Genomic DNA, 22,859 nt, shown 5'->3' with positions numbered 1-22,859 from the left:
AACATTATTGCTGGAAAAAAAACAAATTCAGTAAGTCAGTACATAAAGGAGTAGACAGTATACTATATATACACCGAGAGCACTAATGGCTTCTAGAAAGCACTTGAATGACCTATGACAGCGATTTTCAGCCTGGGGGTCTTTTTCAGACACCCCTAGGGAGGGGCCACGTCCTCCCTTGTTCACGCTGAGATCTTAGTCTGTGGGCGAGAGTGCGTCACAAACCTCAGCTGTACAGGAGGAAGACGGCAGAACAGCGCCAGGAAGATCAGGCTGAGTGCCTTTCAGCTTCTAGCCAATCACCCGAAAACAGTTTGCCTTTCTTGAGACTTCAGTATATAAACTGGCAATTAAAACAAACAAACACACACGCTGAATTGAAAACTGAATGCAGCCAAGAGAATTAGCCAAAAGCGGAGAAGGCTGGCAGAGTTAACGCAGGCTACAAGCTGGAGCAGTGAGACAGCGCTGTCCCTCTCTCTTTTTCCAGCCAGCAGTCATGCAGGAGCCAGGCAGCTGTATCCCTTTCTTGGTACTGCTCTGGCTGGCTTCATGGTGGCGGCAGATGGCCGTATGTCTTTCAAAATCTAGGTCCATGTTTGAGTTATCCGCCATGGTCACCCAGGCTGTCAAGTGTGCTGCTCTTGACAAATGCTGAGGAACTCAATTTGTTATTATAAAATCTCTAAAAACATCAGCCTTTAACTGGAGACCTATCTCCTCCAACGAGGCCAAGGCAATCCTGCTGTTTCTTTCTGAAAGCCAGACTCTCTTTAAATGAGGAAATAATACCCAGAAGTTAATTCCTAGCCTTCATGTATAGAAGACAGTCTACATTCTTAAGAAACACAGAAAAATTACCTAGAGCTATAAACATTCACATTCAAATCAACTGACAACAGAATGAGAAAAACAGGAACCGTACAGAAAAAAATTCACTTCATGTTTCTACTAGGATAGGTATTCAAAGGTTGCTTCAAATTAAATATGTTTAATTATAATTCTAGCCAGGATTTACACTAAATAAGACTTCTCAGCAGTCCCACATGCAGCCATTTCCCCTAACTTGCATGCTCTGCCGTGGGTCACCATGTGCAGAAGCGAGCACCACCTTCAAGGACCAGATCCTGAGGGGGAGGTATCATCTGCCTTTATTATCTTCTTCTCAGCTGCATGTCACAGTTTCTCAAAATCCAAGCCCACAGAGTTCTTTTAGGATTAAAGCAGGAGAGAAAAAAAAGGTGAAGCCAATATTCATCCTTGAAAAATAGGTCGGTCCACATAATGGTGAGCTTCAGCTTCCGGGCCATTCCAAATCAGTGTTCTCCAGTTTGAACATAGTCTTCTGTGGCCTGGGACAGAGTGCTCAGATACTGCCAGCTCAGGGCAGCCAAGAGCATGACAAACGACAGGTAAATGGGGGAGTAGTGGCTTCGCTCAGAGATCAGCTGACAACTGGGAAGCTTCTGTGTCCTGATTGTGGAGATGATCTGCCTTGTTTTATCGGAAGATGAGTCTGAGTCGGGGATTCTATGATAAATCTATTAAAGGAAAAAATAGTAAGTGCTACTTATTGAGTCCTAGGAACTTTATAGGACATCCTCTTTGTCGACATGTTACAAGCACTCTAAACAGGTAGGGATTTTATGCCCATTTTGCCAATGAGGAAACTCAACTAAAGGTAGGATATCAACTTAGGCCCTCTGTAATCCGAAAGCCCGTCCTATGGAGCAAGCAGGGAGGCCTGAGCGTATGCTGTGCTGGGAGCTACTGGTTCTCACTGATCTTCCATCCCAACACCTCCCAGAGCCAGGCACATAGTAGGCACTCAGTAACATCAGCAGTTTTGAGGCTGAAGTAGAGTAATATGGAGGAGGGGCAATACTGGAAAGACTGGCAGATGCGGCTTCGGAAAACAAGACCGAATCTGTGGCACGGGCCACAGCCTAGATGAAGAAAGGCAAGAACAGAAGCAGGGTACCTGAGAGTCATCCGAGAGTCCTCCCTGCACCTCTGCACCTATCCCCTCCACAAACCTCTGAAATATTTGCTGAACCCTGTCCTCTTCATGCCTCCAATTACTGCCCTCCACGCCTCTCACCTAAGCTACACCAGCCTCCTAATTGAGCTCCTGCCTCTATGCTTGACTCGTAAAATCCATGATCTGTTCTCCACCTTGGCACCAAAGAAATCCAAAACCTCTACTTGATAACTTCAGTGGGCTCTAAAATCATCTCCTAGCTCAAAAAATATGTTTATACTTAGAAGCTCCATCCTAAATAAAGCCTTGCTTCATTTATCGCCTCTTACCAGGATCCTGTGCAACTCTGCACAATCAGCTCCTTGTGAGCATACTTTTTCCTAATAAAGGCTACCAATTTATGTCTTTGTACCATGACACAGTGAGTTGTTAGAATCATCTAATATCCAAACCTGAGATGTTTAAGTGACATTATCTAAATCATAAAAATACCTACACATTATCCAAGTAGTTCAATGAAAACCTACCTCTTCTATATACTGGTGTATTATAGCTTTGACAGCTGGCATGTTGGTGGCATCCATCATTAGGGTTACCGCTTGTCCTTTTCGAATCTTCACTACTCCTTTGAACACCTGCTGATTATTATAACAGGCAGCCAAAGTAGCAATGGCCATTACCTACGGATAATAAGGAAAAGGAAAAAACACTAATTCATTTCATTTCATGAAAAAAATCGTTAGTAAACAGCGCTATAAGCAACCATCATCACAAAACAGTAAGAAAACCTTCTGTAGAATGAGAAAGAGCTCCCAAAGAGCTAAGATGTAACCAACCAAGAAAAAAGACCCATGAAGAAAGCATATCTAGATTTTTACATTTCCCACTCCTCCCTTTCTCAACGCAGAATAATCAAGGGGTCTTTGCAGTCTTGATTCTATAGTTTAGCCATGAAAACTCTTTTTTATTAGGAAACAACAAACCAATGCAACATTTTCCATGCTAAAGCAATGAGTTGTTATATCTGAAAAATATATCTCAAAAAATACCCAATAAGAATTTTCTATTAGAATTGAATTAAATGTTTTTCTCCCCTATTTTTCCTACAGTGAACATAATCATTATACATTAAAAAATTAGCATGGAGGTGGGGGGAACAAAAGGGCAGTAGTTCTAGTTTCCCATGCTCAAAGGTAAATTATTTCTAGGATAAACAAAAACCCAGGTCAGGCCTACAGATCTTAGTTCCAACAACCATTCAAGACTGGCCATTAGATTTTTTCATATAAATACCCAGAAGTAGAACTGCTGAGTCATATGGTAAGTTCTATTTTTAATTTTTTGAGGATCCTCCATACTGTTTTCCATTGTGGCTGCACCAATTTGCAATCCCACCAACATTGCACAAGGGTTCCCTTTTTTCCACAGCCTCATCAACACTCATTTATTGATTTATTGATAGCCTTTCTGATAGGTGTGAGGTGCTATCTCATTGTGCTATTAGTTTGTTTTTTCCTGATGATTAGTGATGTTGAGCATCTTTTCATATGTCTATTGGCCACCTTTATGTCCTCTTTGGAGAAATGTCTGTTCAGGCCTTATGCCATTTTTAAATTGGATTGTTTTTTTGGTGTTAAGTTATATAAGTTCCTTATATATTTTGGATATTCTCCCCTTATTGGATTGCCAGTATTAAAAATAGTCACGAGAATGTAAAGTACAGCATAGGGAATATAGTCAATAATACTGTAATAACTACATGGTGTCAGATGCATACCAGACTTATCGGGGTGATCACCTCATAAATTATATAAATGTTGTACACCTGAAACTAATATATTACTGTATGTCAACTGTAACTGAAAAATTTTTTTTTAAAGATTGGTCATTAGAACAAGATCAAACCAAGTTTCCTAATCAGTTAAATCCTATGACTTTCTTCACTTAGTTGAGTTACAAACTGAAATACCTGATAAAGGCATTTTAAAAATTGTAAGCTCCTAGAGTAGTAAGGGGCTAGGAACATAAAATCAGGTTCTGTTAGCCTGAGTCTAGGAAAAGGAGAACAAATATTAGGTGCCTAATTAAGACTTTTTAATGATAATAGCTTCACCTACGTTTTACTCAGCAGTCCCCATAAATCTAGGCCAGATCCCTAGATTTAACTGTAAGGATAAAAATTTAACTAACTAGCTTACAATATTTAATGGAAAAAAAAAAAAGTTGTGGAAGGTTCTGGAAAGGAGCAGACTTAACCTTGAGGCTTAGCTGAGTGTGGAGGTTGTAAGTCAAAGGGGAGGTATTGTGAAACGCTGCCTGCCCCCCAGCAAAAGAAAATAACTAGAGCCACTTTTTAAGTGACCATATTCCTGAATATTGCACATCAAAATACATTCTACCCACCCCACTACACGACTCCCTTTAGCCTCTGCCTCCCATATAAAACAAGACCAGCCCTATTCCATACCTGTGGAATAGCGCAGAAGTTAAACACACTTTGGTTTCTAAGTCTGGATAGGTAGGTGATGACATCTGGGATGTGGTGTAGTGCACTGGTTATAAGTTCATTCAGACACTGCACAGCTAAGTCAATATTCTCTGGCTTAGTAAAATCACTCAACTTCTTAACATACTTGCTCCAAATCTAGACAGACAAGATTAAAAAACAAGTCACGATGTGCCTAGAGTGGACTATCCCCCTTTGAATAAGAAAGGATCTTTGTGAATAAGAACAATGTACACAGTAAACTCTTAGCTGCTGACTTATCTATGACCAAGAGCAAGTCCATTTTAAGGTCCAATCAGTGGCTATTTATGACAAGTCAGGGTCTAATCACAACCTAAGAGTACAATTAATACGGCATGGACTAAGCAATACTTTGATGACCTCATACTAAAAGGGCCTCCTGTTAACCAGATATGTACAAAATCAGCTACAACAGTACTGCAAGCTAAACATTCTCAAGAGTGCCAGGTCTCCAGTTAATGATTAAGATCACATTCCTAATTCTGATAAAAATGCTGCTGAACATGCAAATCTGGAGAAAATGAGCTGGGTGTATACCAAGAACATTACCACCCTGGATCTTAGCAACTTGAAAGTGAAATAACATCCTCAACTCCAACAGTGGGATTCGTTTGATAATTTTTAACAATATTATTTAGAGGATTCTCTGAAGCAAATAACTTACTTTTATTCTTGGGTAATTATTAAGCTTCCTAAAGAATGACATTTATTATAACTTTATATACTCCCCAAAATAAATGATTAGGCCTAAAAACACTAGGAAATTCTATGGAGAATCAAATTTGTTACCATTCTTAAATGTACCTAAACCCACTGAGATTGATGGTACTAGACTGTTCTGCAGAACCTGGAGAAAACAGGTTCTGCAGAATAAACCCCTATGTATCTATCTTCCAGCTTCAACAATTATTGACATTTGGCCAATCTTGTTCCATCTATGTCCCCCCACTCCAGCCCTGGGGTTATTTGAAATTAAAGCCCTGATACATCAATTTCTCTACAAATACTTCATTATGGAACCTTTCTTGTACACATATTACACGTAAAAATTAACAATAAACACTGAATACAAAATATCTAGTTAGTGTTCAAATCATCTCATTGTCTAAATTTTGGTTGATGTCATTTAGGTCTATTCTGCTCAATTTTTATTTCACTCCACAATGTGGGACCCACTCCTGGGAAGAGAATTCTGACAGCAGCTAAGAGTTTACTGTGTACATTGTTCTTATTCACAAAGATCCTTTCTTATTCAAAGGGGGATAGTCCACTCTAGCTCCTCCAGGCTTTGCCATGGCCCCTCTGCTCACCCACTACTGGGAAAGGAAAACCTCTCCCTATGTCACATGCTCTTCTCAAAGGAGCCCATCCAGCTGTCCAGTGAAAACCTGTTGGCCTCTCATTTTCAGGTCTGTTACATACTCCATAGCCAATCCTTGCTTTCCCCTGTGCAGGCTCTGGCAGCAGACAGGTTTTGTTTGTGGTGTATGTGTTTTGTCTGCCTCCACTTTTGTTTTGGAGCTCCTGGGGCTGTTGTGTCACTTAGTGCTTTTGTACGTTACCAATGGCCTGGATTCTGAGTCTGTTTGTTTAGCTTTTTTTTTTTTGGACAAGTTGTTTTATAACTTTTGTGAAAATCTGGGAAAATCCCAAAACTAAGCTGCTGCTGCCACCACCACCATCTTTGCAAAATTCAAAATTCCAGCTAAAAATTGCAGAAAGGATGACAGAAGCAAGACAGCACCATCTGGCATCTCTAAGGATAATGGATCTGGACGGAGTCTGTTTGTTTAGCTTTTTTTTTTTTGGACAAGTTGTTTTATAACTTTTGTGAAAATCTGGGAAAATCCCAAAACTAAGCTGCTGCTGCCACCACCACCATCTTTGCAAAATTCAAAATTCCAGCTAAAAATTGCAGAAAGGATGACAGAAGCAAGACAGCACCATCTGGCATCTCTAAGGATAATGGATCTGGACGGAGACCACCAAGGTAAAGAAAAAGAACTCATAACTTATTAGAGAAAAAGTAAGGCCATCCAAATAAACCACGGACTTTAGTTAATATAATGCATCATATCGGGTCATTAATTATAACATATAAATCGTACTATTATAAGATGTTAATAATAGAGGAAATTGGGCAAGGGGTATAAATCTACACCTGGTCTAAAACTTAAAAGTCTATTAAAAAAAAAAAAAAAAAGAAATAAAGAAAGAAAATTATCATTAAATTCTCAACAGCCAGTCTTTAAAGCAAAAGGAAATGGAGTAACACATTTAAGATACTTAAAACTGTGAACAGAAAATTTTAATCCAGACTGACTTTCAAATATAAAGGACACAGACAAACTATTACCAGTATGTATAAACACAGAGAATTATTGTTCTGATGGGTCTTCCTGTCCACCAGAGCACGAGCCTCAGAAAACCAAAATGACTAGAGACGCCAACATAAAGATGGGTGGTAAGCATAAAACTAAGACTAAATAAGTAGAGAAAGGGTGATATTATAGTAGATAATGGCTAGCAGATCTGACAATTTAGATATAAATACAAGCATAAAAAATTCACATGTACTTTTAGCTCCCCCCAAACTTAACTAGTCGTCCCTTGTTATTGTGGGGGATTGGTCCCTAGACCCCCACAGATACCAAGATCTGCGGATGCTCAAGTTCCTTATGTAAAATGGTGCAGAACATGGCATACAGTTGGCCCTCCACATCCAGATTCCCAACCACAGACTGAAAACAATGTCGGTTGGATTCATGGATGCGAAACCCAGGGATATAGAGGGCTGACCTGACCGTACACGTATGGAAAAAAATCTGCGTATAACCAAAACTGTGCAGTCCAAGCCCATGTTCAAGGGTCAACTGTAGTTCTTTCTGTGCTTCCATTTTACAGAAGAGGGAGGTGAAATGTGCACAGACAGCAGAACTGGTAGTACCCGTGAACCGCACTTGGGTGATGTGCTCATCTGAGGCAGTGTGGTATGCTAGGCAGCCACTGGGCTGGGACCCAGGAGACACGGGCTTCTCTCGCAGGGTGGCCACTAACTCACTGGGGGTCCTCAGACAGGCCCCTTTTCCCTTCTTGGAGCCATGGTGTCAAAGGAGGGCTGGTCAAGAGCTGTTTGTCATCCCTGGCTATACATTAGTCACCTGGGAAGCTTGAAAAACTATGCTTCTGAGCTCAGGGTACTTCTAATGTGAATTTTTCTTAAGAATAAGACTGATCATCTTTTCAGATGTTTAAGGATCATCTGCATCTTTCTGTGATGCTATCTGTTTTTATCACTTTATCCATTTTTCTACAGGGCACTTGGTCTTTCTTATTTTTTAGTAGTTTTTCTTTAAAGATTAACCTTTTATCTGCAGTATAATTTACCAATATTTTCCCACTTTGCCACCTGCCTTTTTTCACTTTAGAAAGCACTTTGTTTTAGGAAACCATTTTATGGAAAGAAAAAGGTAAATGCTGGAATAAAATCAGCAGATAGTCATAAGATTTTCTAGCTTTCTTTCTGAAGAAAATCAATGTCAAAACCTTTTCTTCCCCTATCTGCTTTTTAATTGTCAAAGATCAACTCTTATCTCTTAAAATGAACATCTGTAGTTTTTGCCTATCTAGCATCCTTTCCCTCTTCTTTCTTTTAATCTTTCTTCCTTGGGGGAATCCATTCTATGTGCATTGGGCAGACATAATCCAAGCCTGGTCAGAGTACTCAGCCCTCTGGCTACAGTAATTGGTTATAAAGGATGGCAATAGGAACCAAGCCATACCAATCAAACCTTCCTAAGGACATTTTTGTTAAACTAGTAGGTTGTGAGTCATGGGTTATTATATCTACCACTTGGAGAATGCCTGTCAAAAGAGAGAAAGAAAGAACACAAAGACTGATTACAGAATCTGAACCCCTGGTTTCAGCCAGTCTACCTACAGGAAGCAAACTAAATCTTAACCTACTTTATATATACTTTTTATGTTGCCGAAGGTAGTTTGGTTTACATTTCCATCACTTGCAACCAAAAAGATTTAATGGTTTTCAGAAAGTGTTTAAAATTAATTTTCCCCAAATCCCCTGAATTTGTTACCTCTTGAGGCCAAAACTCTCTTCCTTCTTGCTGATCTTCCAGATAATCACGAATGATGTTTGTTTTCTGCAGAAACAGGCCCATAGAGTTGGCACGCTCTGTGTCTTCACCAACTAAGGGGTCTTCTAACTCTGAGGCTGAGAACAGTCGGGAAAGGCCAATGCCTACCAGCCCAGCAACATAGTGACAGTACTGTAAAAGATTGAAGTAGTTCAATAAGAAAACTTTTACTAAAATGGTTTCCTGATAGACCTACACAGCAGAAAAGGAAGTTATTATACAGATAACCAGTGCTGGTTCTTGGCCAGTTTTATCTTTAAATTTAAATTCATAAACTGATATTCTAGCAGCAATCACATACATGCTCACTTGGGGGAGCATCAACCCAGGAGCAGTTCCAACGATGTTGCTATTGAGTTCTGAAGCTTGAAAAATTAAGAGGCCAGGCCTTGGACCTGTACTCACTAAATGAATATGAAGTAGCTTGCTCTTGATATACTAACCTACACACTGTTAAAGATACAAAATACATACATAGTTTAGATGTTTAAAATGCCAGTTGCTTCTACTGGGATAATAAGTCTTACAAATGCCATTCCTATGGAAAATGGGCAAGCCCCACCCCACCACCCTGCATTCTATTAGTTAGTTTAGTCTTTATAGTCAATTAGGTCGCTTGTCTAGATAAGCACTCTCTCCCAGTTCCCTAACTCCTAACTTGGTCTATATCCTTTATAGCTGCTGGTCAGGAATAAACTGGCCAAAAAAAAAGCCACTGCAATTTTATTTGCCACTTCATCTGCTCTCATAGCCCTTCCAGATATTATGTCTCCTGAGGAAGACAGCCTCACCCATGTCAGGTCTCCCCTTGCTCAGCCCCACACATATTTGTTTATAACCAACAAATGAATTGTGGGGGTGGGGGATGTCAAGAAACTTAGAATATCTCGTGTTGTCTTATTTCTGTAAGGAGATGATGGGAAAGGAAGAAGTAAGGTATTAGAGAGATGCTTACCTCTTAGTATAATACATCCATAATCCAAAGTTAATACCTGTGGATTTTCATGAACTACTTTTATTTCTAAGGAAATGGACACATAACAGTTTAAAGTTCATCTTGTGCTAAGATGGAACTGAAATGACTCAGATACTAAGGTATGTATACACACACTTGGTCATAGAAAAGACGAAAATAACAAAAAACATTTTAAAATATGAAAATTGTTATCTATTACCTGAAGTAATTTAACCATTTACCTAAAATTTCACAAGTCAGAGAGACTTCTATAAGCTTAATGTCTGTACCTCTGGGATAATTTCTATCTACTTTGGCCTAACTTAATGGCAAACTCTCTAGAGCATCAATTATTTCAAGTATCAAACCATAAGCCCTTATTAAGTATTTATGATGAGACATTCAAGCTAAACAAAAGGGTTGTAAAAGCAGAAATCCTGGATCTGGGGGACAATTTTCTCTTTATTCTGAATTTCACAATGAGTCCTGCTGGCCCTGTCTTATGCACCACACACTGTTTTATAGGAACACTAACCTGGTCCCATTCCTGTTCAGATGTCACTTGCTTAACCAAAAACTCCGCCATCCCACATCCCATTTTTCGGCAAATGTCAGCAATCACTGTTTGATATTTCTCGGCCAGATTTCTAAACTCAAAGGAGATCTGAAATGGAGATCATAAAGAAAACAGAAAATATGAAATATGTATTTATACTAGGAACCAACATGGTACCTACAAATCATAAAGCAAAGCAAAAGTATAACTTATTAACTAAGACTCTCAAATGATTCATCTATAAACCCAACATCTAGGTTATACTAGTTTTCTATATATTGACAATAAATCCAGAAAATTTTATAAATATTAAAATAGAAGGGCCTAAAATGCTAGTTTCTAGACTCAAAAGAAGATTCAGTCTCCCTATACACTCATCTTTCTGATATATAATAAATGAGATGCACCAACATAAAACGGCATAAGTCTAAGAACTTTAGTTAGAAGGCCTCATTTTAGACAAACCTCGTTAAGTGAAGATTCATTCATACCAAGGTATCAAGCACTTCCTGTGTAACAAGCATTGTCTAGGCACTGAGAAAGACAGCCAGAAATAATCAGAAACTCCTGCGTCTGTAGAGTTTATATTCTAGCAAGGAGATCAGACATTTTCTATCATCTGTTCCCAAATTTGTATCACGAAGCTATAGTGTCTCCTGCACTATAAAGCTACACTTTTTTAACCCCTTAAACACCTATAGTTAGCTCATTCTGAGGACTGATACTCAACATTTTTTTCATAGCCCAAGCTCTAATGTAGGAAAGTACTACTGATGCCTTTAAAATTCATTGCTTCTGCACAAGTATCTTAAGTTCAAAGTATTTATAGGTTTTCAAAATACAATATAAACACATCATGAAACTGCTTATATAAAATGCTATAAAATATTACGATACTAAAAACAGTGAACAGACTTTGTTAAGCATCAGAAGTGTGAGAAATACTTAGTCTGTTTACAGAAAGGTTAGAAAAGGTTCCTCGAGTAACACCTAATTTAAGGACCCAAGGGAAAACCAGCTGGTTGCAGGGCACTAAAAAGAAACAGAGCCTAAGAAACTTTAGGATTACAGTACTAAACATCAACTGTTAAACCCAAAAATCCGTAAAATCAACCCTGTATCTCCAGAACACAGTTCTTTCCAGAACAGCTGTTTCAGGGCAAAGCCAGGGTAATTCCTATTGTGGACTAAAACAAATGAGCAACTTTACCAAAGGTTATTTGAATCCCTGAATCTTCCTAAGACCCTGTTCTTTCAATACATCCTTAGCTAAGTCAGTTCTATTTATAAGAGAGGAAAGGCCAGTGAGATGGGGGAGGAGCAGCAGCCTGGGCTCTTAAAAACAAACACTCCAAAATAAACACCTCACAGCTGAATTTAAACCATCCCTCCCTTCAACAACTCTTTGGTACTCATTACATAATTATACAATTCAAAAAATGAAAACAAAAATATCCAGGAAAAAGAGGCAATGAAGAGCTCTGTTTTTCCAGAAATCTGAGAGGGGGAGAGGGCATTGCTAACTTGCTCCACACTTGGCGCCCCATTTAACACATTCCCTATGAATAACAACAAGCTCTGCCAAATAAAGTGAGCCAGGAGGGCTTTTTCTTATCCCTCCAGGTGATTCTGATCCACAACTACAGATTTCTAGGTCCTTGGGGTACTCTCTGATCACTCCAAGTACATGAAGGAAGGGTACCAGGGTGAGTCCACCAGCATAATGGACAAAAACGTGAGCCTTAATTCCTCACCAATTTTTTTCACAGATTCTTTTTCTTTCTTCTTTTGTGTTGTATACTGTATTGACTCCACCTGATTATTCTTCATAGATTTTTTTGGTTTGTACTGATTTTTGGCTTTGACATTTAAGATGTAATCTCAGTGATCTGAAATGGCCCTTGCTCCAAAGGAGTCCTTCTCAGTCTTTTGCAATGGGTGGATTCCTCCCCTCTCCACTGAGGAATATAGATTTGTTTCAATAGGAAGAGCCACAATAAGGACTATTCTTCCTCCAAATCCTGGCAACTGTATATAAAAAGAAGAGCTTCTTTGGTCTATTAGATAACATGAGACTTGGCTAAATCACTTATTTGTGATAAGACATGCAAGTTCCAAAAAAGCAGGACCCGGTCCCATGTATCACATAAACTTGTAGGATTTTCTAAAGCTCGAGATTTTAATTTAATAATCCACTTTACTCCAAGAAATGGACTGAATACCTAATATTTCTAGAATATTTAGTATGCAGCAGGCACTATTATACTTTTTACATGTAAACTTATTCAATCCTCATAGCTAACTTTACAAATGAGGAAACTGAGGCATCAAGCAATTAAAGAACTTGTCCAGAATCACACACGGCTGGAAAGAATCAGAGAGCTGGAAGCGGCAGATGCTCATCCTGCATCTCAGTCTTCACCACAGCTGCTTGCTCCCTACACCATAGCTGCTACTCATCATGAGCAATATGTCCACATTACCAGGCTTAGAGCACCCAAGAAGGCAGCAGTGCTACATACTGAGGCTGCATTATGTAGGCAATAGGTTTTGTTGAGCTAGACTGAGAATCTATCTTTTAAGACACTGGAACTTGAATGCATCTTTCCACAGGAATAAACACTGGACTTCCAAACACATACTACTAATAATAGTAGCTAATGTCATTCTAAGAGATTTATCTATATTAATTCTTTTAACCCTCATAGCAATACTATGAGGTAGGCACTATTATTGCCTCTTATTTTATAGGTTAAAAAAATGAGGCACAAACAGGCTACTTAAGTACCAGTTAATAACTGGGAGAGTTGGGATTCCAACACAGGCAGTCTGGCTTCAGAATCTTAACCATCCCGTTATAGTATGCTGCCCTCAGACTGCTTGTTTTATTGTTCTCTACAGGTATGTACGCTGGCTGACATTACATCAATTATAAGCACAACCCTATGCAGAAGAGATCTGTAATTCCACTACCGTTGGGAAATCCTCCAGCACTTGTCGATCCCTCTCTTTGCTCTCCATGAAGCACCAGTTGGGTTCATAAAGGTAAGAGTGAAAGTTTTGTAACATTGGGACCTTTACTTCTAGATTGATGGTCATGTCATCTTCCAGAGTGTCCAGAGCTCGGAGAACCAGATAAAATATGCATACTGCATTGCTGTAAAAAAGAAAGAACTATTAATATATTGGAACAAACTTCCAAGATATTTATTTTAAAATAGCTTCTTATGTATGCTAGACAGTTTTCTAAACCCTCTTATACCTTTAACTCTGCAGAACTATGAAAGAACATCCAAAGCCTTTTATACTTGAGACATCTTAGTTTTCTTTTCTTGGATGGGAGCAATGAACTTCTGTAGTTAAATTATAAAAAAAGAAATTAAAAAAAAAAAAAACGTATCACTTGGATGGCACTACTACTCCCAGAATGAGTTACATTTAACTAATGTAGAACAACTGTACAAAGGCCAACAGACCAAGTGTTTAGATGGAATACTTGCAGATAAAAAAGTCAAAAGACCCAACTTCTCCATATAAATACTACCACGCATAAAGGCAACTGGTCTAAATTCATGGATTTATGTAATCTGCACAGAGGCGATCTGGAAAAAATTAACCCAGTATACTAGAAACGCAAAGGAGCATCAGGGAAGCCAAGAAAAATGCACGACCTGTTCAAAGGCAGGTTCGGCTGCCAGGACTAAAAAAGGTTAAACACCCCCCCCCGTCCCCTCCTCCATAAAAGTGCTGGGCCTGCCAGGGCACTATTTGGTGGTGAGGTGCCTGGAAGGGCAAAAAAGGTTAAACACCCCCCTCCGTCCCCTCCCTGAAAGAGCTGGGCCTGCCAGGGCACTATTAGATGGTGAGGTGCCTGGAAGGGCAATCTAAAGTAAATACATAGGCGTTTCAACAAGAAACATTCCCTTCACTCGAGTAGAGCATGTTCTGCTTAAGCCACGAAGGCACAGAGACCCAACGGTTAGGAGCTATGTCAAACAGCTTCAAATGACTCAAAGTCCTCTAGAAAAAAGCTTTCGTCTCCTACGTCAAAGGAACTGCCTCTGACACTTACCGCATTTCCCCATCCAGCGCCTGGATAACAGCTGCGAAACTGCGACTAGTCTGACGCAGATACTTGTAACAAGTTTTCAAGCTGCTGCTGAGCGAATCCTGAGGGCAGAGAAGACACGCGGAGGTGGGAGACGTAGAGGAGCAAGAGTGGGATTGGGGCAAATGGCCGGCAGCCGTCGGGCTCCACAGCCTACGGCAGACGCCCTCTCCCCGCGGCCAGTCCTTGGAGGGCCAGGTGGCGGGAGGCAGTGAGCAGCCTCGCGGGGAGATGCCAGTGCTCGTGACCCTGGGCGCAGCGGTGGGGCTCAGCACCAAGGTCCGCTTGAAGAGGGACATGGCCTTGATGCCGCAGGCGGCTGCGGCCATGAGAAAAGCGAGGCCAGCGCAGTTTTTCCTCCCGACCCAAGCGGAGCTGGGAAGCGCCCACCGAGGGGTGGGGCGGCTCTCCCGCCACCCCAATAGGCTTGGGGCTGGCTGTCCACCGGACCCGCCCACTCCACCCATGAGGCCCGCCGCCGACCCAGAGGTTGCCCCGCCTCCACGGTTGGCCCCGCCCCATACTCCCGGCTTGCAACTCCTTAGCCACTCAGCCCCTTCCTCTCCGTCTTCCCCTTCTCCCCGAACCCACAGGATGCTAGCAGAAACCAGTCCACTTTTGAGAAGCTTGCTTTTCCTCCCCGTGACAGCATCTCTCCTTGACCAAACTTTAGTCAAGATCCCTAAATTTTCTACCATGGATGCATACTATTTAGTCAAAATAACAAAGCTTAAAAAAAAAAAGAAAAAGAAAAACATGAGAATTTTACTGCCATGTTCAATAAAAAATTATTAATAAAAATTAGCATATACTGAGCACCACAAATTAAGAAAATCATTAGTAGTGTCTGGCATATAAAAATACTCAGTGAAGGTTTGATGAATAAATTAACACATTCAGAACATTTAAAAAAGATTCACCAACTCCTTTCCTCTCAAAATGTGAAGGCAAGACTTCACAGTAAAATAAAAGAAACAATAAGAGCTATTTACTGAGCTCCATGCCAGCTCTTCGCATAAACTGCTGTTATCAGGCCACAATGATTCCTTTTTGCATTGCCAGATGTTTTAATCCTCAGCTACAACTGATGGTTTGGGGGCTGATATCTCCCTGAGTTGCAATACACACAATAGTGCAGTCACACGGGTTCTGAAAAGCAACACTCTTAAAGAACACTACCCTCTCTTTTCCAACACACCTCTTTCACTCTTAAAAGTGATCAAGGTCAATAAATCACTTCCTTATCTCCTTCCCCCATCATTCTTTTTCCAGTCACCTATTTGTTTCAGTATCTCACCCTGTAACAATAAATTTCCTCAACTTACCAAGATACAGGAAGCTATAGCTATTAAACACACTATGGAAAACACTACTCACTAAAAATTTCCACTGCTTGATTCCCATAAGCTGAGGCTGCAGGAGCTAAACCTCCTGCAGCCTGTCCCTAGAGCATCCTGATGTTTTCCACTGCTAAGATGCTACACACTTTCAAGAACTCTCAGGTGAGCGCAAAGAGGGATGAAGGGCATGTAAAGGAAGAATGTGCAGTGGCTAGAAACAAGACTGAACTCCTGGGACTTGTCTCAAGCTGAAAGACAGTTCTGCAAGTGAACAGCTACCAACCCTCCCCATGGCTTTCCATTAAGACTTTAAGTAATACAGATTCCCTCAGAAGGGGGAAAAACCCACAAACTTTGGAACTGAATTTATATAACAAGATTAGTAACTGCCACTTACTGGGCAGCTACTTACTTGCCAAGCACAATACAAACATTACTGACTTAACCTGCTGTACCTCTTAAATCCTCAAAATACCCTTTAAGGAAGTTACTACAGACCTACAATCAACCTGAAATCTTCATGGCCAGATGTATAGTAGAATTCAGATATTTTTGTGTTTTAGAAAACAAGCAATAAAATATATAGATAGCCCCAGTCACTATGGAGCAACATCCCATAACTGGTTTTAACATTTCTTCAGCATAACATTTGAATATACCAAGCAGGATCACTTCAATTCAAAGTAAATTTTTTGCTGCCATATGGTCTTGAGCCCAACTTATGAAAAAACTGGTTTTCAGATCATTTTGGAATTTGGAAATAGTAGTTAAACAACTGAGCTGGTATCTATTTTACAGGTGAACAAACTGTTGCACAAAGGTTGTTAACAAAAGTTATTCAGCTAGTTAGTTAAGTCAGGATTTAGAAATGACAGAAGCCAGAATTACATCATTATAAGACGCCTGCTTTCCCATTAAGTGCCCTCAGTGATGTCACAACTTGCAGGTGGCAGTATGCCCCTAGACTTACTGATATGCTTCTAAAAATTCAGTATAAATCAAGTTTACCAAACTCTGAATTCCTACAGCTAAATACTTTTGTGACAGAAATATTAGGCCCTCAAGATCTGCTAAGTGTATATATTTTCCCCAGCTTCTTTGTTACTTACGAGAGAAACTAAGATAATGTCAAGTGAGGGGAAATGGATTTTCCTGTTTCCTCTAATTAGAGATCCACTCAAGCGTGGCTCATGGGAGTTAAAAAGGGCTCAGAAAAACTGCAACTGGCAAAACAAATAATATTGTATCTTCATCAAATCTTAGAGCTAGAAGAGTTGGAATAATCTCTCACTTTTTAAAAAACTCAAAAGTTTTTTACTTTTGAGTTTTGATACTGTGAAAAGTCTTTCTCCTATCCCCTTATCAAGACCACCCATTCCCCCCATTCCTCTAGAAGGTAATCAATGACACCAGTTTTTCCAACGGACTCATTTTATAGAAAGAAAAATGAGAGGCAGAGAAGTCAAGTCTCTGGACCCAACCCTATAAATTGTGTTCCCTGATTCAGATGCCCAGAACCCTTGCCCTATTATTTTTCTTTGTAGTACTTAACTATACCTGAAATATCATGTTTGAGATAGCTGTTGAAATATACTCTCTCTTCCACTAGAATATAAGGTTCATAAAAGCAAGATCTTCATCTACCTTGTTCACTGTTGTATCTCCAGCACCTAAAACAGAATCTGGGCTGTCACATGTTTGTTGAATGAAGGAAGGAAGGAAGGGGTGGCGGTGGGGTGTGTGTGTAGAATAGGTAGGTAGGAAGGTAGCTAATACACAGAATTGAGAATTGAAGAAGGGAATGGAATCAGAGTGCCTGTTATGTGTTGGGAGCACATGTGACAGTGCTGGCATCTGATCCACTGTCTAGGACTAGTCAAAGCTTATGCTCTTTACCCAGGTGGTCTTCAAACTAAAGCATGGAGGTTTTCAGACAAGCCTGGAATGGCATCTTGGAACCACTGCTTGGGAGCTGTGTGACCTCACCAAAGTTATTTAATTACCCGATGCCACCAGTTCCTAATCTATAAAATGGCAGTGATAATAGGAACATTTCTTTAGGATTGTTATCAAGATTGACTAGTTACAAAATGGCCACAAAAGTTTGTGGCTCCTTCCATCAGGAGATAGGATCTTTCTCCACCTACTTGAATCTGGGCTTCCTTTGTGACTTTTTCTAGCCAACAAGACAGTAGCAAACGTAACTCAAGCAGAGGCTTGAAAAGTGTGTGCATACTGGGGTGTGTGCTCTTCCAGGCTCCTGCTAGATGATGAGACACATTATGTCCTGGTCACCCCTTCACACTGCAGCCTACAGCCTGCTAACCATCAGATTGTCAAGCCCATACCATCTGGTCAGCTGAACAAACCCAGTAGTAATCAACCAAGCTGGCCTAGACCAGAACTTCCCACCTCTCCTAAAGTTGAATCTGGACAATCCTCTGCTTAATGTGGTGGTCTATTGCCTTAATGATAAGCAGAATGGTGGAGTTAAGAGAGTGAGCTGTGGATTCAGACTGCCAAGGTCAAAGACAGCCTCCACCACACAATAGCTGTTGGACCTCAGGCAATTAAGTAACTTCTCTGTGCCTGTTCTTCATCTATAAAACAGGAAAAATTATAGCAGCTTCTTCACAGGGTTACCGGAAGGTTTAAATAATAGATGTAAGGTGTTTAAAATAGTTCTTGGCACACAGCAATAGCTCAATAAATATTAGCCATTATTATGACACCCTTTATCTAAATGGTAAAAACTTAGCTTTAAAAAGCCTTTCGGCAAGGTACCATCAAGATGGAAGACTAGGTCCTGAACAAGTACAATGAGGGATCTTGACTGACCACAATTCTGTGATAAGACTGCCTTAAAAAAAAAAAAAAGAACACTGACGTGGGGGCGGGGGAGATGAAAAAGGACTTTTATTTGTATCTGGACATATTATTTCTTAACAAGAACAAAAAAGAAGCAAATATAGCTAAAACTTAATATATATAGTTAATTTTAGAGATAGACACAAAATGGTTTGTTATAGTATTTTCAGTATTTTTCTATTTATTTGAAATATTTTAAATAAAATACATTTTTTAAAGTTAAAGCAATCTTAACCTATGTTAACTAGAAATACAACATCCGTAAGAAAGGAATTTAAAGTCTTGAAATGACCAGAAGTACTGTTCAATTTTGAACAATAGACTTTAAAGGAAGAGAGACCAAGTTGGTAAATGATCTGGAAAGAGCAACACATAACAAATGCAAGAATACAGAACATTTGGCTTCTATATCAATATTCTTAGAGAGAATATGAGTTTTCTTAAAACACTTCAAATGCTGTATTACAAAACAAGGATTAGATTCCCTGGCTCCAGCAAGAGAACAAAGTTCAGCTCACTATAAAGTAACACTGCCTAAAAACCAGAACTGTCAGGGGATGGAGTAGGTAGGCTGTCTCCAGAGGTAGTGACTTACAGGAGGCCTTCAAGAAGACCGTGCAACCTGGATTGTAAAGTGACTACCTGTTTTGTCACAGATCTCTGGAAGAATCTGATAATAGTGGACACCATTCTCCTTCCCCCAAATGCTCAAATATACAATAGCAAAAATATTTGCAAATAACTTCAGGAAAGCTCCAAGAACTTTTAGTAATAAGCTCTAATTAAACTAATTTCCTTTGAGCAAGGTGCAAGAACAATTTAAAGCTGTATTTCCTTCAGGCATTCCTCAAAAGATTAATCTCCTTTCTTGGCCGTAAGTGATATTGCTCATCTGTGAATTTCCTTATGGCATTTATTATAATCTGGTATTTACTTACATTTATCTTGTTTAAAAAGCTATATGTTTCTTGAGAGTAGTGTACCCACCTTTAGTTCATTCATTCACTGAAGGTACATCAAACAAGATTATTTTCAAATTGTTTCAAATATAGAATCTTAAATCTGAAAGGGACTTGGGGAAGATGAAACCAATACACAACCACAATACAAGACTATGAGACTGAGATAAAGTAAAACAGTGTTAAAGAAAATAGTTGAGGGACCTTCACAGGTGACATGAAAAGGCATCTCGTGATGGTGTGGTGCCTACCTAAATTTTCTATGGACAATTTTACATTTTATTAACCTGACAAGATGGTGAGCTCTTTAAGTGTCTTATTTGTTTTTACATGCCATCTGGCCATGCTGCACCCACTATAATGCCTAGAACAGAATGGGTATTTAATAAATGTCTGCTGAATAGTCAATAGAGGTGATACTGAAGCTAGATCTTGAAGGATGAGGAGGATTCTGAGTTACAAGACAAAGGGAAAAATTTTTTTCTGATGGAAAACTAAAGTGTTTTAATAAAGGACACGGATAAAGGGTACATTTAAACAAAGAACAGTGTTCGACTGTGATATATCCACCGGGAAATAGAATTTAAAACTTTTAATACAACTCATTAATTCTGCTGAAAGGAATAATTTTCTTGTTGAAATAAATACCTTGTTGAAATAAATAACTTTCATTTAACAAAGGGTACTGGAATGAGGCAGATGAAAAATGAACAAATAAAACCAGGTCTGGTCTTCAAGAAGCCAAAAATGTAGCTAATCCACAGACATACAGAAGAAGCTGTTAGAGTAAATACGTGTTTAAAAAAAACTGAGGAAAAAGAGATTGATCAGACTGCAGAAAATTGAAGTAAGCTTCTGGAGGAGATGGCGTAACAGAAAACTGGATGAGTCAGGTTTCATTCTAGAAAAGGTATTCGCATGATAATGTTTACATAGTTAATTTTGTTCACAATCCTCTCAAAGGTCCTCGCCCACTTATACTGCCCATATAATCTGTTTTGGAAACCGCGTATTAGAACATAAGTAAACGTCAGTGCTCACGGAAAGAACGAAACATTAAGCAAAACTACCTGAAAACCAATGTCTTGACAGAGCAGGAACATCTTAAGCAGTAAGACAACTTGAGGGAGGAGGGGGGCCTGCCTAGGGAGCCAAGCCAGCTGGGCCCGGCGCTGGGTTAAGGAGAATGAACCGGGCTGGGCGAGTGGGGCTGGCTGACCGGGCGCGGGTCTGCTCCCGGAGGGAAGGAGGGAGTCTGAGGCGTTTGGTACCCGCTCGCCGCGTCCCTTGCTCCCGATTTTGGGCCCTCCGCACCGGGCCCGAAGGGCGCCCGCCGCGCTGCCGCGCGCACAGTCTCCGACCTGGCAGGGATGCTTGGCTCACCTGGTCCATCTTGGGTATCACCTTATACCAGCCCCCCATCTGGAAGCGCAATAGGTTGTAGAACTCCTCGGGGTGCCCCAAACACTTCACGAACTCCATGCTGGCCGTAAGCGATCGGGCCACGGTAGTAACCTAGGGAATACCTCGGACTAGCGCCAGCCCCCACTTAAAAACGGATTACGTAGAGGCTGCGCTACGGGTAAAGTGAGAACCGAGGTGGGCCCAGAGCGGCGACGCCCACCTACTTCCTGCCCATCTCAACAGGACTCGGCTCTTGCGCCGCATCCGGTGAGCTATTGGTGGGTGGACTGACAAACGCTGATTGGCCAGACTGCTCGCACGGTCGACACAGGCCAATTGGCTGCAGGATGAGTCTGGCGTGACGACCCCCTAGCAGCTGATTGGAAGGTGAAAAAGAGGCAAGCGAGCGAGATTGGTGCTCCTACGGGGAGCGGGCCTTTGTTTTCCTCAGCTTGTTCTTTGTGTGGCTGGAGGCACAAAACTGACCTGCCCAAGCTCGTGTAAGTGAAGTCATGCTCTAGCCTGGGTGTTCGGTGAGATCCGGGCAGAGGTTGGCACAGCGGGCAAGAGTCCGCTATGATTTTTGTCGATAAGCTGTCCACGTGTTTATTTTTGTTTGTCCTGCTGGCCAGATAAGCTCCTCCATGACGTGCTCCGTTCGTGGTCGCACCGGGCTAACATTTAAAAGGCGGGTGGGCACATTACCAAGTTGTCCGATCTTTACTGCCAATAGCACGCAAAAGCTTGGCCAGCTCACCCGTGGCACATACCCAGCACAGCACCGTTCAGCTGCCTCTCACACCACATGCAGCCCCATGGAATACCTGGGTATTCCGTGGAAATATCACAGTAGAACACTGTTCTTTGTTTAAATGCACCCCGCCTACCTGTAACACTCCCCTCGTTTGTTGGGCTTCACTACTCGCAAAGCGAGTTCACCTCTCTGAGCGATTTCAATCACTCTTTTGGAGTTTCAACTACCCTCTTAAAAGTACCCACTTAGTTCCAAAAAAGGACTTCGAGCGTTCCCACGACATATATAACGGTGATATGGAAATTTATACCACCATCCTAGGTCTCTCACGAGCCCTGGAAAACTATTTGCTACTGCAGCCTCCACTCCACTCCATTCCCCAATCTATTTTAACAGCAACCAGCTATCCTTTTAAAATCTGTCAGATCGAATCTCTCGGTTTTACTCTCCTATTGAGCCTGCTTCTCCTGTGAATGGCATTAACAGCTTCCCAGTTGCCAATTATAAAAGCCAGACATCATCCCTGACTCGTGTCTCTCCTTACATCCACCCCTTCAAAATCATCAAATCCTACAGAGTCCAAGAAACAAACATCTCTCGTCTTAATCTCTCCTCTCCGTTCCACCTTGGTTTAAGCCCCATCTTCTCTCCCAAACTATTTTGAGGCCAATTTTCCATCTCTCTACAACCATCCCCATGTGGCATCTAGAGCAATTTACTAAAATGTATACTTGATTATGTCACTCTCTTGCCAACAATCTTTGGCAAGGATTTTAAATTCCTCAAAGGAAACGCCTTTCAAGATAAAATAAAGGACTCTGGCATACAATAAAACCTCCATCATCATTTAGCACCTACATGGCCTTTTTTCTCTTTCAGCCTCCTACCCAGTTATTCTCCTACTTTCACACCCTGATCCAGCTGATACCTTTGACCTGGTAGCACTTCCAGTTCCCAAACAAGCTAGGCACCAGTATTCACATGTTTCCTTGCTTTTCAGAGTTACCTCCATGACCTCATTATAGCTCAGGTACAATCGACTGCTTTGAGAATGCTTTTCTGAAGTTTCCCCAGCCTTTCCTTTATCTGTTCTTTAGATTCAACAAATATCCACTGAACACCGACAATATGGCAAACACTGGAAATAAAGACAAGTTAAGGTTCCACCCCAAAGAGCTTCCAGTCCAGAAGAAGAGACAGATATGCTTGAGGCGATGATGCTGCTACTTATTAGAAACAGTTGGAACCTAATC

At 40.7% G+C, this 22,859-nt stretch overlaps 1 protein-coding gene across 5 annotated transcripts; it reads right to left on the bottom strand.

The window, feature by feature from the left end:
- Positions 1 to 934: 934 nt before the first annotated feature.
- Positions 935 to 21,105, bottom strand: FDFT1 (farnesyl-diphosphate farnesyltransferase 1). Of its 5 annotated transcripts, none has more exons than XM_025042966.1 (8): positions 20,832 to 21,105; positions 14,246 to 14,343; positions 13,255 to 13,330; positions 10,153 to 10,281; positions 8,603 to 8,794; positions 4,449 to 4,625; positions 2,509 to 2,661; positions 935 to 1,541 (listed from the first exon to the last, which is right to left on the bottom strand). In XM_025042966.1, exons 1-8 carry the CDS (start codon positions 20,928 to 20,930, stop codon positions 1,317 to 1,319), a joined length of 1,149 nt encoding a protein of 382 aa, XP_024898734.1. In that variant the 5' UTR covers positions 20,931 to 21,105; the 3' UTR covers positions 935 to 1,316. The 5 variants fall into 5 exon arrangements, with proteins under 5 accessions (XP_024898734.1, XP_006906365.1, XP_024898735.1 ...); XM_006906304.3 differs by having other exon boundaries at positions 1,129 to 1,541; positions 13,147 to 13,330; positions 20,832 to 21,104; XM_006906303.3 differs by lacking the exon at positions 20,832 to 21,105 and having other exon boundaries at positions 13,147 to 13,330; positions 14,246 to 14,704.
- Positions 21,106 to 22,859: the final 1,754 nt, after the last annotated feature.

The sequence above is a fragment of the Pteropus alecto genome, unplaced genomic scaffold (assembly GCF_000325575.1).
Source record: "Pteropus alecto unplaced genomic scaffold, ASM32557v1 scaffold50, whole genome shotgun sequence".
NCBI classification, from domain to species: Eukaryota; Metazoa; Chordata; class Mammalia; order Chiroptera; family Pteropodidae; genus Pteropus; species Pteropus alecto.
Note: the sequence above shows the minus strand (reverse complement) of the source record. Positions and strands in the feature narration are given on the sequence as shown.

Excerpts from the sequence above, each read along its gene's own strand:
- FDFT1 (XM_006906303.3), bottom strand. The coding sequence starts at position 14,610 with ATGGCCGCAGCCGCCTGCGGCATCAAGGCCATGTCCCTCTTCAAGCGG. Across the intron at positions 4,626-8,602 it reads GAGAGTTTTGGCCTCAAGAG|ATTTGGAGCAAGTATGTTAA; the intron begins GTAACAAATTCA and ends TTGTCTGTCTAG. Across the intron at positions 2,662-4,448 it reads ACTTCTGCGCTATTCCACAG|GTAATGGCCATTGCTACTTT; the intron begins GTATGGAATAGG and ends TATTATCCGTAG.